Source organism: Ursus arctos, unplaced genomic scaffold, assembly GCF_023065955.2.
Source record: "Ursus arctos isolate Adak ecotype North America unplaced genomic scaffold, UrsArc2.0 scaffold_1, whole genome shotgun sequence".
Lineage (NCBI taxonomy): Eukaryota > Metazoa > Chordata > Mammalia > Carnivora > Ursidae > Ursus > Ursus arctos.
Window position 1 is genome coordinate 64,634,889 of NW_026622763.1, and position 16,458 is coordinate 64,651,346.

At 34.3% G+C, this 16,458-nt stretch overlaps 1 protein-coding gene across 8 annotated transcripts in view; it reads right to left on the minus strand.

Moving 5' to 3' along the window:
* Positions 1–16,458, minus strand: part of TFPI (tissue factor pathway inhibitor) — a 63,135-nt gene that overhangs the window by 25,268 nt on the left and 21,409 nt on the right. For 2 of the 8 annotated variants that reach the window (XM_048214009.2, XM_057303336.1), the window contains exons 1-3: positions 13,725–13,831; positions 10,970–11,089; positions 4,260–4,457 (exon numbers count right to left, since the gene is read on the minus strand). In XM_048214009.2, coding sequence (XP_048069966.1) covers positions 4,260–4,457; positions 10,970–11,089; positions 13,725–13,737 — 331 coding nt within the window. In that variant the 5' untranslated portion in view covers positions 13,738–13,831. Of the gene's footprint in view, positions 1–4,259; positions 4,458–10,969; positions 11,320–13,724; positions 13,833–14,182; positions 14,225–15,618; positions 15,714–16,458 lie in introns of those variants that run through there. The other 6 variants (XM_026492367.4, XM_026492368.4, XM_026492363.4 and 3 more) reach the window with 5 other exon arrangements.

Below are 16,458 nucleotides of genomic sequence, written 5' to 3' on the forward strand. Positions count from 1 at the left end.
TATTTGAAGCCATTTTACAAACTTAACTTTTATTTAAAAAAAAATTATTAACCTTATTTCCATGTCTCTATTATTACATAGGTAAATACACCAAAAAATTATATATATTTGGAAAAAATTAATAAAACAACTTTACATGCAAATGGAGAGCTGTGCTTACATTCATAGTTCCTATTTTCTGAAATATTTGGTTTGCTTTTATTCTCAAGCATGGTAGTTTACAAGAGAGAATTCTCACTGGTCTTCCCAAATAATACAAAACTTCAGCTTTCAAGCCTTAATAAATAAGACATAAATCGTATTTTGATTTTATGTCTCCTATACTTATACCATCTTCCCTTTACCTAGGAAAAGCACTTAAAAAGTGATATCAATTTTGGGGGCGCCTGGGTGGCTCAGTCAGTTAAACATCCAACTCTTGAATTCGGCTAGGGTCATGATCTCAGGGTCCTGAGATGGAGCCCCTTGTCAGGCCCCTGCTGGGCGTGGTGCCTGCTTTAGATTCTCTCTCCCTCTCTCTCTGCCCTTCCTCTCCCCCCTCAGTCACATACTCTTTCTCTAAAAAAAAAAAAAAAGAGAGAGAAAGATATGAATAATGAAACAATAACATTCTCTCAACAGAATGGTAAGTAATTAACACATATTAAACAAAAACAACCAAGAATTCCTCAAAATAATACATTGATCTTGGTTAGCTATAAAATAATTAGGTTCTCAGTATAAAGAGGGCCACTTTTGAGAGATTTCACTGGCTGCTTCCATAATATTCATACCTTATCATAATAACTAAGCAGCATGTTTTACACACACATGCATAAAAATTTAAACTACTATGAGCATAATGAAAAAAATATATAATTTAGCAGATAGAGACATTAACAGGCATGGAAGGATAAAACGACAACATGTTGATGTCATTATTTTCCAATGTTTCTAAGTGCTTTCAAGCCTACAGTCGCATTATTATTTGAAAGGATCTTTCCCTTGAACAAGTAATATAAATACTAGTATACATAACATTAGTGATTTTGGTCTGCGTGATCATCACATCCTCAATGTGCACAGGAAGAAACAGCTTCAGAGAGTAACAACATTCAGGATTGAAACACAGCAAGCTTTTATCCCATTTATTACTTTTTATTAAACTGTTATTCTATTCATAACATAATGTGTCCATCTTCATAGAAAATCAGTTAACTCTGATGGTGTAGTCTATTTCTGGGCTATTCTATTCCATTGATTTCTGTCTATCCTTATTCTCACATCATTCTGCTCAATTTCGGCAGCTGTGCTATAACTCTTGAAATTGGATAAAATCTGGGGCGCCTGAGTGGCTCAGGCTGTTAGCATCTGACTGTTGGTTTTGGCTCAGGTCATGATCTCAGAGGTGTGAGACTGAGGCCCACAGTGGCTCTGAGCTCAGCGCAGTCTGCTCAAGGTTCTATCTCTCCTCACTCTTCCTCCCTCTCTGTCCCTCTCCCACCTCACTCACATGTGTGCGTGTGCTCTCTCTTTCTAAAATAAACAAAATCTTTTTTTTAAAAAGGAAATCAGATAAAGTCCTCCAAATTTGCTTTTATTCAGAATTGTTTTAGCCATCCTAGGTCCTTTGTATTGCATATTAATTTTAGAGTTGACTAATTAATATACAAACAAAAATGTGCTCGAATTTGATTGGTATAGGATTAAATTTCCAGATCCATTTGGGGGAGAATTTACATCTCAACTAAAGTGAGTCTTTCAATCTATTGTTTTATATCTCTGTTCAGTAAAGTCTTCTTTATTTGCCAATGACTTTTTAATGATGTTTTATAGATTTCATTGTAAATGTGATGCATTTTTTTATTTAAATCCATCACTAAGAATTTCATGTTCTATTATTTTAAATGAAATTGTTTTTTTAAAACTTTTGCCTATTTTTTTTATTCATTGCCAGTATGTGTGTATTTACACTGTCCTTTTATCCAATGAGATTTCTAAAATCATCTGCAAGTTCCCCAAATTTTTCATATGTATAATCGGGTTTTCTCTCAGTCATGTGGGTGCTCTGGGAGATGTTCCATTTACAAATCCGTATAATTATTTTCTCAAACTTATGAAATTTCACCAAACGCATGAAGTTTTGTTGTTCCGTGACAAACTCAAAGGGACTCTTGTTCCGACTTTTTAGCTTTATCTCTACATATGTCCATTCTCTCCCATATATTATGCCCCAAAACCCATTGACCTCAGTCTCCTAATCTCCAATCTCCGTATTCTCTACAAGGGCGACTACCGTCCTGTGCTTGGGCTCCCCTCTTTTGGCTGTGGTTCAGAAGTGCCTTCATGCAGAAAGCTGGGGAGCCTGGACTCCCCTCACGTTTCCCTTCTCTCAGAGATCACAATCCTGCACTGCCTTTTGACCCATGTTTGCCAACAGTTGCTTCACATATTTTGTCCAATTTTCTAGTCATTTATATTATGAGAGAAAATTCAGTTTCAGCTACTCCATCATAGCTGAAGATGGAATTTTCTCTTTAGGTGATTTTTTAAAAGCCTAGCAATCCTTTTTCTATATGCTAGTTATATCCTTAACAGTAGTTTACTCTACAAAACAATGAGTCAAACAATAAGTGGCTTTTGAAGGTGTAATAAGGAGGTGGAAGCCAGAGACTCCTATTTATATGCTAGGTTGAAATGATGTTTTAGAAGATACTACAAGCAAGGCGGTCACTGAAGAACCAAATAATTATATTTGATTAATTTCTAAAGAAAAGGGTAACTTTTATACGATGGTGAAATAAGAGAAACAGGTATATATTTCGGGAAAGAGGCCAGTTGATGAAAATGTGAAAAAGCGAGAATTTACAAAGAATGAGGCAACTAGGCCTCTAGCCAAGGTGCTGAACCTGAGTGCTATTCAACTCAACACAAAAGAGTACTTGGCCCAGTATAGATGAGAACGAGTATAACAAATGGAAAATGACCAGGCAGTCACCAAAACCAGAGGCCCCACAGAGGACCACTGAGCTGCCAGATATGTGCTAGTAACATTCCCAGCACTTGTATGGAGAAAAAAGAAGGAAATAAGTGTTCAAGGTCAAAGAAATATATTCATATCAATCCTTTTCTGTCAGCTCTGGAATATACAAAAAAAGCACCTCACAGAGTCACACAGTGGAGAAATTTTCTCTTTTCACAACATTGAGATTGTCCCACAGGCCAAGAGCACCATGATGCCAAGGCTATTTTGTAAAAGCTGTTTGGGAAAGCATTACCAAAGTGAGAATGCAGAGCCCTCTGTTTCGCAAAAAGCAAGATACCTAGTGTTGCTAATTAAAGATACCATCTCTATAGTGCTACCATTTAATTCAACTAGCTCTAATAACATGCTATGGGGAAATTTGGGGCTAGATGCTGGGGAGACAAAGACAATTCAGATACTTCTATCCCTTAAGTAGTTCACAATTCAGAAGAATTAAACAGACATAAAAGCATTCAAAATTTTGACCAACGATTATCTGGAATTTATTTCAGTGAGATGAGATAAAACCACATTATAGTTTGTAAAATTCAGGGGGAAATGTTGTTTTAATAGGATTAAAGCAAAATAGAAGTGTTCCATAAAACTTACCAACAATATAATACGATACACTTTTAAACATTATAAATTAGTAAAAATATGAGAAGTTGGGCGCGGTAAAGTCTATTTGGGTCAGTAAGGTTCATATTTTCTTTTCTACAATATTCCAAGGCCCTAAAGAGAATGACTTAATTTTCATATATATATTTCTGCTCTCTGATGCAGTTTAGAATTTTCTAATTAGTAGCTACTGAGAGCCTCAAAGTGGATTCTCAGATTCATTATTTTGACAGGAGATAGCTATAAGATCACTGTACTGATTAAGGGACGACTAAGTCAGTATGACTAACGCTTTCTTTCCTGCCAACTCATAGCTGCCCAGGAGGCTGAATTATACCCACTTTACCGCAGATATAAAATCAGTGAACTTAAAGGTTTTTCTTCTTTATTATGGAGAAAAATATAGGATAACAAATGGGGCTTCATATAACTTGTGATAACTGATGTAAAAAATGAAAAACAGTAGTTGAACATGAATGCCGAAAATGTGAAGGAAAAAAATATTCCTTGGAATGCTATAGTTCTAACTTCTTTTTCTAAAATTATCAAATCCATAATTAGATCTAATAACCATAAGCTTTTAAAAAGTTAAAGGAGCCTAAAAGCTCCTGAGTGATAAATGTCTCCAGAAACCTACCTTTTATACATTTTTCTTCACACTCTTCCATACTTCCAAATCGATTCTGATTTCCTTCACATCCCCCATACATAAATTCTTCACACTGTTGAGTGTGAATGTTGAAAAAAAATTGCGTAATCATTGCTCTGCATGGTCCATTATCCGCTTTCAAAGCACAAAATGAATGTAAAAGTTTCAGTGGTGGCAACTCAACATCTACAAGGCAAAAATAAAAGATATATAACCTTCCATCCGCACAGTAATAATGTTATTTATTTCCTTTTCATTAGGTCCTAATGTTTCTTAAAAAGCATGACAGAAATAGCACAGGCTGAAGAAACCATGACAAATTATTAAAAATTTTCAAAAAGGTAAATAAAGTTTACAAACACACCAAATGAAACAGATTTTATCAACAATTAAACTTTAAGAGTAGAATAATTTTCTAGATTCGTGTTAGGGGTTTGGCTTAAACATACTCCACTTGACCAGTATGGAAATGCATAGTAGTTGTACGGTAACCAATGTGTTGACATTACAAGTAGAGAGATCTTTTTAAATTCAGCTGTTTTTAAGGACAGACATTAATGGACAACTCTTTGATTTGCTCTCCCTCAGCCACAGTTGTGTCATTTTTTACACATAAATGACTCTTTAAAAGCAGCAGTATATACATACTCATATAAATATATATATCACTGTATTATATATATATGATTATATGTGATATAATCGTGATATATGATATATATATATATATATATATATATATATCACTGTATTAAGCCATGTTTGGTATTACAAATACGTATATATCATGGTCCATTCTTATTTACGATGGTTGGTTTTTAACAATGTTGAAAAAACTTAATGCTGTCTGTATTTTAAAACAGAATTGAGGCAATTCTTTTGATCTTGAGTTAGAATTTTTTCCCCTCAATATCCAATCACTTATTTTAGTCACAGAGGAATTTCATATCTTGGGAATGGACTTGTATATACAGAAAACTCAATTAGAAATTTTAAATTTTATAGAGTCTAATAATATTAATAGGGGCCTAATTTTAAGTAAGTTGCATTTGCTTATAGAATCTATCAGTAAGATAGATACTGAATATTGTGGTTGGTACTGTCAACATAATAAAGAACAAATAAGGTCATTAATACTCCTTGAGTATTGTCTATAACGTATTTTCTAAGACTTTCAGTATTCACTATGATCACTTCTGAGAACATTGAAGCCTTAAAATGACCTAAGCCAGTTTGCCCTTTAGAGGGCAGCAGTATGCTGCTAAAGTGAAACTGATTAAGTCCAGGTATCTTCCAAAAAAGGGTTTTAATGCACTATAAAATAATTTACTTTGAAAAAATATGAATGGATGTCATCATTTAAAAATATATAAAACATTTTAAAAGCATTAAATAAAAGAACAAGTTTGTGAATATATAACCATCTAGAAGGAAATCAATTTAGAATGTCCTATAGTTTCGAAACTTCTGTGAATTTTTTGAAAGAGAAGATACACGTATCATAAAAGTTGGATTAGATAATTTTATCAAATCTCTTCTACCCTTCAGCTTTTGTTACCTTAATTATCTGTATCGAATTAATGTCAAATATTAGCCACATTTCTGTAGTGTTAAAACTCTTTATGATAAAATAATTGGAATATTGTTTTTTATTTTCTACATGGGTCTAAAATGGTAAGTAAGCCCTGAAACCTTAGAAGGGTTAAAATATAGCTTTCTATACATAAACTATTATGCTGTTTCATTCGACAGTAATTATTTATGAGCATGTGAATTTTATCTCAACCACTTATCCAACTTTTAAACTTAAAATGGAAGTTTAATCTATAAAATGCCATATCACCATTTTGATTTCTTTGATAACTGAATTGACAATTTTTCTCAATTGAAATAAATTGAGCTGACAGAAATGTTATAACAGTAAATGTTCAGACCCAAATTTGATAGGGTAGAATAACATAAAACAGAGATTTATTTATTATGACATCTACAAAAGACATAGATATTTTTAGCACCAAACACAACTTTCATGAATTGGCTAATTAGCAAGTTAGCTAATTACTACTGGTCAAACCGTTAACTAATGTTGACTCTTATGCACCTGTGCACTTGTCTGTGTTCAGCTTCCTGTGGGGTTATGTGCAATCAAAAAAATATAATTTGGGTGTTTATATGATTTTTAAAAATAATTTTTACACCAATTATATAGTGTCCCTAAAGCCAATCAATCTCTATAATATATATGTAAATAGTTTACCAAAATGAGTAAATAACTATTCATTGACATATATAAATTTTTTTCTCATTTCTTTTCTTTTTAATTATGTACCTAATATTTTATGCTGAAGAAATTATTTAAATATGATTGGCTTTAAATTGTCTCCCAAGGCATATCAAAAGTTTCTGGCACCTAATAAGATGGGTACTTTAGAATTATAATTTTCCTTAAATGTTCTTGGACTTCCCTGAAATTATTAATTTTCTTAAATTATATACACAAGTACTTTTCTCTATAGAAATTCGTTTATATTATATATATAATAGCACCTATATATATTATATATACATTATATATGAAATAGCATTTTAGACAGTTGGTAAAAATATTTTCCATAAATATGTGACTATAAACAGAAAAGTGATTTATGAAAAGATGTTTTCCATTCATCACTGAAATTACAATTGTCAGTTTGAAGTAAGAAATAACTCACAGCCTTTTCTGAATAGTAGTACACTTGTGAATAATTGTAAATGCTACTTACAGTCTCTTCTTAAAGATTTAGAATACTGTCCCTGACATTCTGACTTGTTAAAAGTTGTGAGAAGCTAGAAGACTTTGCATCTAAGACCCTAAGCAGTGCATTTTACCGAGAGCAGGCCCACGACAAGTATCATTGCATTAGCACAATGCGTTTGTACACTCTAGACACATTTTTATGCGACTGATAAAAATGTGACCTGTCATTTCTATAAATATCTGATTGTAGAATCAGATCTCAGAATCTCAGAAGTCACATACACAATTTTGAGAAATGAGCTAAGAATAATATTATTCTGATATCCTGAATCTTATAGCTAAATACCGTTACTTCAGAAGTTCCAATAGCACTCCTTAGATAATATGATGGTTCCTGATTCCCACATTAATGTGACTTCAGATCTTTATAGACACACTACTTTAGACAGGTGCCTGCAGTATAATTCTCTACCTGTAGGACCCAGGGAGCTTTACCTAATACCTGAGTTGCTACAGATATTTAGGAGAACTAGTTCTTATAAAAATTTGTGTAAGATTCTTTCTCATTGATGATTCCTCTGACTTCGACTTTTGGTATATTTGGTAATCCTTTTCATCATGCCAAACTTATTTTACATTTTCTCTATTAAGCAACTACCACCCCGAGTTCAACTTGCTATTTAGGAATTACACCACCAGGTGGTGGCCGTCCGCCACAGAAATGAAAGCTGGTTTCCCATAGTGGTCCTCGTAGTAGTAATACTAGCTAATGTTGTTTACTATAGTAATTACTGTGTTCCAGACGTTTTGTAACTATATTATTTAGTAATCACAGCAATCTTCTGAAAGGTATTCTCTCCATTTACAAATTACAATACAGCGCTGTAGAAATGAATTGCTCAGTTCACACCATAAGTACTGGCTTTAAAACTGACCCCCACCTAGTTTTATACCAGGTTTATCTCACACATTCTTAATAATTGAGTGATATTGTCACAGATCTGTATGACCGAAATTCCTAGATTGACATTTAGGCCAAGCACATAGATTTAATTCTAGAATTTACACTCAATATATTTTTTCTCAAATTCACCTTATAAAAACTGAAAATGTTTCAGCTATGAAAGGTAGGTGATTTTATAGCAAGTTCCCAAGTGAAACACTAGAATTAATTTTGTTAATTTATTAATTTTATTAATATCATTAATAAAACATTAATTATTAATAATATATTTATCAATATTTTATTATTTTTATTATTAATCTTTGCCATCCACATTTTAATGTATTTCTTAGATAAATCACATATTAGAATATTCTTTCGTGCAGTCAGCTTATGGCCCCCCCCCTTGGCAGAGCATCCCTGCAGTGGGGCAGTGATGAAGTGTGGTCTCTTGGATGGAGTGCCATGCCCCTCAACCCAAAGGGGATGGAAGTCTCTCTTGGTTTTCATTTCTTACCTTGGATAAATCTTTTTGAAAGTTAATCTTGTGTGGGTCATGGGTCAGGCACTGTGTGGTCATGGCAGATATGATAGTAGATTGGGTGTCAGTAGCCCCCCTCCCACTTTCATGTAGCCTGCAGACACTGAAGACTTACAAACATTCAAGAAGTTCAAGGTGCTGTGTTTGTGCATAATAAGATAGCTAAGCTTGTCTGGAGGGTCAGGGCTAGTTTTCCTGACACTTGAAACTGAGACTTACAGAAAGTGTTAGTGACAAGGATCTGCTTAACCCCATGTAACCAGGAAACATATACAGGACAGTGTAATAGGATTTAATCTGATGCAGCCAGATGAACAGGATTATGGTTTTTATTGTATCATTTTTAGAGTTGATTTCTTGCATTTTATGTCTCACAGTCTGAGGATTACAATCTCACTCACCCCTCCCCTGTCCTGGGATGTTGGATGTAGTAGGCTCATGATAATATCTGGAGACATGTCATGTCCCTGACTCTTAGAGTCCTCATTCTCCTGGAACTTGTTTGGGAGCCAAGAGCTTTAAAATAACTTACTATTTAAGGGTCTACATGCTGTTTGATTCTCTTGTGAAAAGATTCGATTTCTCTGGCAGGAAAGAATACAGCCACACACACTCTGCCTTCTCCATGCCAGATTATTGATTAAGACACTAGGAGTCAGAGGGTTTACATGACTCATCTAGTTTTGCAAAGCTACTGTGTGGCAAAACCCACATGCAAACTTAGGTCTGCCTGATTCTAAATCTTATGAAAGACACCAGCCTTTCTCTAAATGCTCCCTGCGAATCTTCTCTCTCTCACTCTAAAGGAATTAAAAAAAAAAAAAAAAAGAGCTCATCACTACTGTTTTTTTATTATCAAAAAGTTTATTGTATTTCATCCTCTCAGCTGGTTAGACTGATTAAGAAAAAGCCTACTATTGCCTTGTGAGAGAAATGACAAAATCTTGTATGTTTTTCTCTAAGATGATAGTACATATTCAATGAAATGGTACACTTCTATAAAAAGATGGCATGACCTTGGCACAGTGTGATAAATGCTGTCTTCAAAATTGAATTGATTCTGATGTGGGATCATGCTATTTCAAGATTAAAAACAAAACAAAACCAAAAAACCCCAAAACTGGTTAAGACTATGCAGCCAGTCAGGTTAGTGATCTTCAAGTCTAGCTTTTAGACAAAAATGTTTTCTTAGCCAGCTTGGCTTGTTCTGAATTTATCAAGAGATTTTAAACTCCAGCTTAATCATTGATGGGTTAATTCTGGTTTCTTGGCTGACTGTATCAGCAACAACAATGTTAAGAAACTTCGGATGACCTGGCATGCATTTTCTCAGCCTAACTGAGGGACATTAGATTTGGTGAATATTGGGGATCCTTTTTTCTCCCAATTTCCAAGATGGGTTGCATGCTTTTTCCATGTTGGGACTTTATTCTTTACATTCCTTCTCTTCTCAGCTTCCAGAATATTAGAAACCATCTCTTTTGACAAATGAGACAAATGAAGAATTAGAGCTTATTTCATAATGCCCAAATTCTCATTTTATAAGGCACATTGTAGTGTTTATTAAATAGTGTTTCATCTTTAGGAAGTTTTTATAACAGTATTTTTTTCCAGTGACAATTTAATAGTCTCCCCCGTGAAACTCAGATTCTTAAGAACTTGGTCTGAGTCATCGCTGCTTCCCTAGTACCTACCAATTTCAAGCACCTTATTTATTCAATCTTTATCAAAGGGAGGTACATTGAACAAAATCCCTTTCAAGGGTGGTTAGATATATGAATTAAGAATGTATTTATGGAAGTCTTCGATATATCATCAACATACATACCAATAGACGCTATCACTTTGTTCATATTGTCTCACTATTACCAATGACTTGAGATTTCTATCAATAATTTACTAATTTGCCACAAAACATTACTTTTAAGAAAGAAATATATAATAACAATCACGTAATCTTCTCCTTGTTCTATTGCTGATTGTTAATATTTTATTTTTAGATACAGAGCTTTATGAGATTAGAACTAACTTGTATGAGGCCAAATCTCCTAATGTCCTTACTAAATTCTCACACTGGACTCATCTAGGAAGTTCTTATCTTGAGAATAAGGCAAAAAGGAGAGAATGTCTGTAGTTTCCTTTCCTTTCTCATACTTTTCCCAGCCAAAGGATGGCATCAAGGTTCACGGCTGTTTCTACAGCACGTTGCTCCTAGCAATTGTCCAGAAATACTTCAGTGTTTAATCTTACAGCCTGAAAAAGTAGTCTTCCTTACTAAAGTAACTTTTTTTTTTGGTCTAAGTTTTGTTTTTTGTTTTTTGGGTTTTTTTGACAAATTTCATGTAAGACATTTCTGAAGAAGAATGTCACTCAACTAAAAGCTAATTTTCCCATACCATGGAGAAAGATATATTACATTTTGGGATTAAAATTGAGCTTTAACTAGCTGAAAAATATGAATGCTTCTAATATTTTACCTGTAATATCTGTATATTCTTCAGCTTCAAGAACAGCACTAAGGGGGGCAGAGGCACAATTAAGCAGCAGATACACAGACACCCAAAAAATCTGTTCTTTCTTCATTGTATAAATCATCCCTGAAATACAGAACCCAGATATATTTAATTAAGAGTTAATGTCGAATTATCTATAGACTAGTAGGAATCTTAAGCGTACCTCAAATGTAAATTTCTATGACACTTAATGTGTACTGTCCACAAATTCCATGAGTCATATTTAAAACATGTGTATGTAGTATTTAATATTGTAGACACACATATGTTCAGTGCATATGTCTAATATTCAAGTATGGAGCTCATATTTCAACCTTGAAAATATAAATTAAAATGGCAACAATTGATCAACATGCCTAAGTATGTATTAAGATCCATTTTCATATACAATTCTATTTCCCACATCTTTCTCACAGCTATTCTTCTTTCTCAGTCAGAATTAATTATATTTTAATATTTCTGGCATTTTTCTATTATTTCATTAATGCAACTTTCAATTCCTGATTTCTCCTTCCCTTGGCTTCAGTCCTTCTCTTCAAAAAGAAATACATTTTCCAAATTTTGTCTTTGTTTCCTTTAAAAGATATTTGTTTTTATAACCAATTTCTTTTTTTTTTTTTAAGATTTTATTTATTTATTTGGCAGAGAGAGACAGCCAGCGAGAGAGGGAACACAAGCAGGGGGAGTGGGAGAGGAAGAAGCAGGCTCCCACCCAAGGAGCCTGATGTGGGGCTCGATCCCAGAACGCTGGGATCATGCCCTGAGCCGAAGGCAGACGCTTAACGACTGCACCACCCAGGCGCCCCTTATAACCAATTTCTTAACCAGATTTTCTATGCAATAGCAGACAGAACTTCTGAAAAAAATAAATCTTTAGCATTCTAGCAAGTCCTTTACCCCAGTCTTCCACCCTCAATTTAGGGAGTTACCTGATTCAAAAGAGTTTCACAGAAGAGTGACTTTAAGTGATAAACCAACACATTTACACTCTAAGGGAAACAGATTTCAACAGGAGAGTGAGACTTCCTCTTTCAAAATGATTTAGAGATCCACAGTAAAAAATAATGGAAAACCACACTGAAATTTTTTTAAGGCTCTTTCTACTTTGGATTCAAAGGTGAAAGGAAATGTGTTCGTATAGCATAGGAAGAGAGAAAGAGGGAACACATGCACATGTTCAGCCACTGATGTTATCAAAGTCAGGAAGGAAAGAGAAATCTTATCAGTAAGCATTCACAAATGCAAGAACAGATATTCCATCTAAAATAATTTAGAGAATTCTCTGTTTACTCCTATAGTGAATCATAGCTGCAATATACACCATTAAGGTGTATGTAGCTTTATAAAAAAAATAAAGTAATGCCATTTTGCTTTAAGCTTCATTAAAATCACTAGTGAAATGTACAGCCTATTTTTTCACAACACTTTGTAAATGTTAACATGTATTTGATTTTCTGTCAGTAACCATGTTATACACTTTCTATGTCATACCATGAACTATTTGAATTCACAAATATATAGGTATATATATGTATGCATATATATATATATTTTTTTGAAGAGTCAATCAGCTAAACTTCTAGTCTGTATATTATTTTTGAAAATGTAGTTTTTGAGGCTCCTAGGTGGCTCAGTGGATTAAGCATCCACTTTTGGCTCAGGGCATGATTCCAGGGTCCTGGGATGGACCCCTGCATTGGGCTTTCTGCTCAGCGGGGATCTGCTTCTCTCCCTCTCCCTCTGCCCCTCTCTGCTCATGCTCTCTCTCTTTCAAATAAACAAATAAAATCTTAAAAAAAAAAAAAAGAAAATATTTTTCAAGGACTCTTCTATTTCCATTAGTTTCTTTGAGATATACAACCCTGTTATATTTTGAGTGCAAAATATAGCCTATTTTTCTATCCCATCATTTAGGGAGCAGGCTAAAGTTGGGTGCCCAAAGATCTTGATGAGAACTTGGGCTCTAAACCCACGAAGTTACTTTCTTTAAAACTATTGGCCTACAGAGTTTCCTAATTTTAGTAGTTTTAGACTTTCCTTGGTTGCAAGGATTAGAAGCCAGCTCAGACAGTTTGGGTCAAAAGGCCATCAGCTTATTCATTCTAGAGAAGGTGGAACAATCTAGGATTAGAAAAGAAGGTTTGTGGTTGGATCTGAGAGTCGGGGAACTGAATGCCGCTTGAAGTCTCTCACAGCTACTGCACTCCTTAGACAAGTTTTAGTCTCCCTCAGTGCAATCCAGTTTTCTCTACATAGGAGGATGCATAGCACTGATATTTCCAGGGTTTTAAACCTTAAAAGATTCTTCCATCAAAACAGTGTGACTGCTTGTCTTTATGGACTAGTGTCAAACAGCTTGAGAATAAAACAGATGGTTTCAATTTGGAGGAAGTGCATTTCACTTTTGGATCAATGCATTTGAGGTGAAAAGCTGTTAAGAGAATCGATCTGGAGGAGCTGAAACAGACTTGCTTAGGGTTGGGGAATAGGATAATGTGGTAACATTGCAAATCTCAACATAAGTATACGGTTTTATGATGGAGTGGACAAGTGTGGCTCTCAGGAGGACTGGATTGTTGCTTCCAGAAAAAGGAAGGGTGTCGGACAGATAAAAGGTTGAGTATGCATTGTAGCAAGCGAGAGCTAAGCAATGGCTGATCCAGAGCTTGAATTCAAGTTAGCCCAACCTCCCAGAGCAAAAGATTGATTTCAGGGGCACCTGGGTGGCTCATTCGTTAAGCGTCTGCATTCGGCTCAGGGTGTGATCCCAGCATTATGGGATCAGGTTTCTCCGCTGGGAGCCTACTTCTTCCTCTCCCACTCCCCCTGCTTGTGTTCCCTCTCTCGCTGGCTGTCTCTCTCTGTCAAATAAATAAATAAAATCTTTAAAAAAAAAAAAAAAGATTGATTTCAGCACACCACTGAAAAGACAGCACAACTTCTTATGACCTGATAAAACTGTAACCCGTAGAGATCAATTAGAGTGAACTGACTTAATTACAGATCATTGTAATTAATTTCCTTTTTAAGATTTCCAAATGCATCACTAAGTTACATTGCAAAATGGCAAACAAGACAGCAAACCCAAACTGAAGCTATGCATTGGGTAACTGACTATGCCCTTCTGGACTCCATTTTTTTGAATAGCTGAACCCATTAAAAATACCTACTACCTACCTGATATCATAGAGAAAACTTGATTCAAAGGAATTCAAAGATCTGAATGTGAAAGATAAAACATTAAATCTTATAAAAGAAACATAGGAGAATATGTTCATGATGAAGTTGGCAAAGGTTTCTGAATCAGGATACAGACACCACCAATTATAAAGTAAAATACTGTTAAATGGATTTCATTAAAATCAACTCACCAAGTTAAGCACCATTAAGACGCTGAAAAGAAAATATTTGAAACTCATGTATCTGAAGATTATACATTGAAAATGTATGAGGAATTACAAATGAATTTCCAACTAAAATGGTTAAAGATTGAACACTTCTCAGAAGATTATAGGCAAATGGCAAATAAGCATATTAAAAGATACTCAACATAATTAGTCATCATAAAAATTAAAATTAACACTATTGTGAGATAATATAACAACAATTAGTAAAAACTGATACTATGAAGTGTTGATGACTCGAACCTTCACCATTGTTGGTGGGATTATGCTGTCATCTGAATTATTTGTGTTCCTCAAATTCCTATATAGAATCCTAACTCCCAAATGTGATGGTATTAGGAGGTAGGGTCTTTCAAAAATGATTAAGTCTTAGGGAATAAGATTCAGGTTCTAATAAAAGAGACCCCACAGAGATCCCTCATCTCTTTCACTATGTAAGGACACATGCGAGGAGGTGTGAACTGTGAACCAGGAAGAAGGCCCTCACTCTTGCTAATCCCTTTGAATTTCTAATTCAACATCAGAAGTTATTTAAGCAAGAATATATTATATAAATGTGTTGTGTTAGTGACTAGTTGTATGTAATAATATGTTAGACACTAAGAGAGATTAAGAAATCTAGAGGAAGCCTTGACCTTAGGAATTTACATATAACCGACTGAGTTAAATAAAAACACAATGTTAAATGCCTAGATAAATTGTCAGAGTATCTTTGTATATGCCAGGCACATAGTAGTGGAAATACACACATGTTAAATTGTTTAACTTGAATAAAAATAGTATTTATATTTTGGGGTAACAAACTAAAAATCCTAAACTTAGTTCTGCCAGCAACCTGTTAAATAACCTTTGGAAATAAATTTATATATATATATATTTTTTAAAGATTTTATGTATTTATTTGACAGAGAGAGTGAGAGAGCACAAGGTGGGGGAGCAGCAGAGGGGAAGGAGAAGCAGGCTCCCCACTGAGCAGGGAGCCCAATGAGGGGCTTGATCCCAGGACCCTGAGATCATGACCTGAGCTGAAGGCAGACACTTAACGACTGAGCCAACCAGGTGTCCCATATTTTTGAACCCGATTTATAAAATAGATGACTTTGACTACATTGTCCTTAAATTCCATTCCAGTTCTAAAAATTTATGCCTTTTAATTAACATATTTTATACAATCCACAGAATAATTTATAGTTATGTTGTATCACTTACTTTTCCATGCACTTTAATGCTAATCTGCAGTGTCAATTTTATCCTTTTAGGTCAAGACGTGTTCTCAGAATATAAGTTCAGCAAGATGTTATTAGCTGTTACATAAAAATAGTATTCATACATTAATACATATTTATGTCTGAATTAAAAAGCTTATATAGGTTTCTCAACTGTAGGATGTTTATAGGATCCTTATTATGGTATGTGCAATTGTATATTCTATGGGAGAATATAGTAAATGCATTTCCAAACTTATATGACAAGGGGCTATTTTCCCATAAAATATTTTTGGAAAATACCTTAACAAATAATGTTACATTTGGGGAGAAGTCAGTAGATTTTCTAAACTAGAAAAGTATTAAAAAGCATGATGTGATCTATGCTTTAATAAAATCCAGGATGTATGGCAAATGTCGAGAGGGCAAATTTAAGTGGAATTGGCAGCTAGAATGTTGCAGAGGATCAGACCGAAGTTATGAACGGGGAACTATCAGTGGAACTACAGAGAAAAGGGCAGGTCTGAGAGACTTTTTGAGTTAAGTATTGATAAAACTGAGTAATTGAGTAAATACAGGATATGAAGGACAGAGATTTCAAGTATATCCTGAGTGAATTATTGTGCTAGTCATACAAATAGGTAAATTAATATAAGTATTGATTGGTGTGCATATTAGGGATGAATTCAGTCTGGACAGATTGTATTTGAGGCTATGTTTTCTAAGTGGACCTGTTTAATGCAGTTAAAGATGTAAGACAGGAGCTGGGAAATGTTTGATAAAATCATCATCATCGTGAGGCAGGGTCATTTCATCAAGGGAAAAGGTGCCAATAAGTCATTTC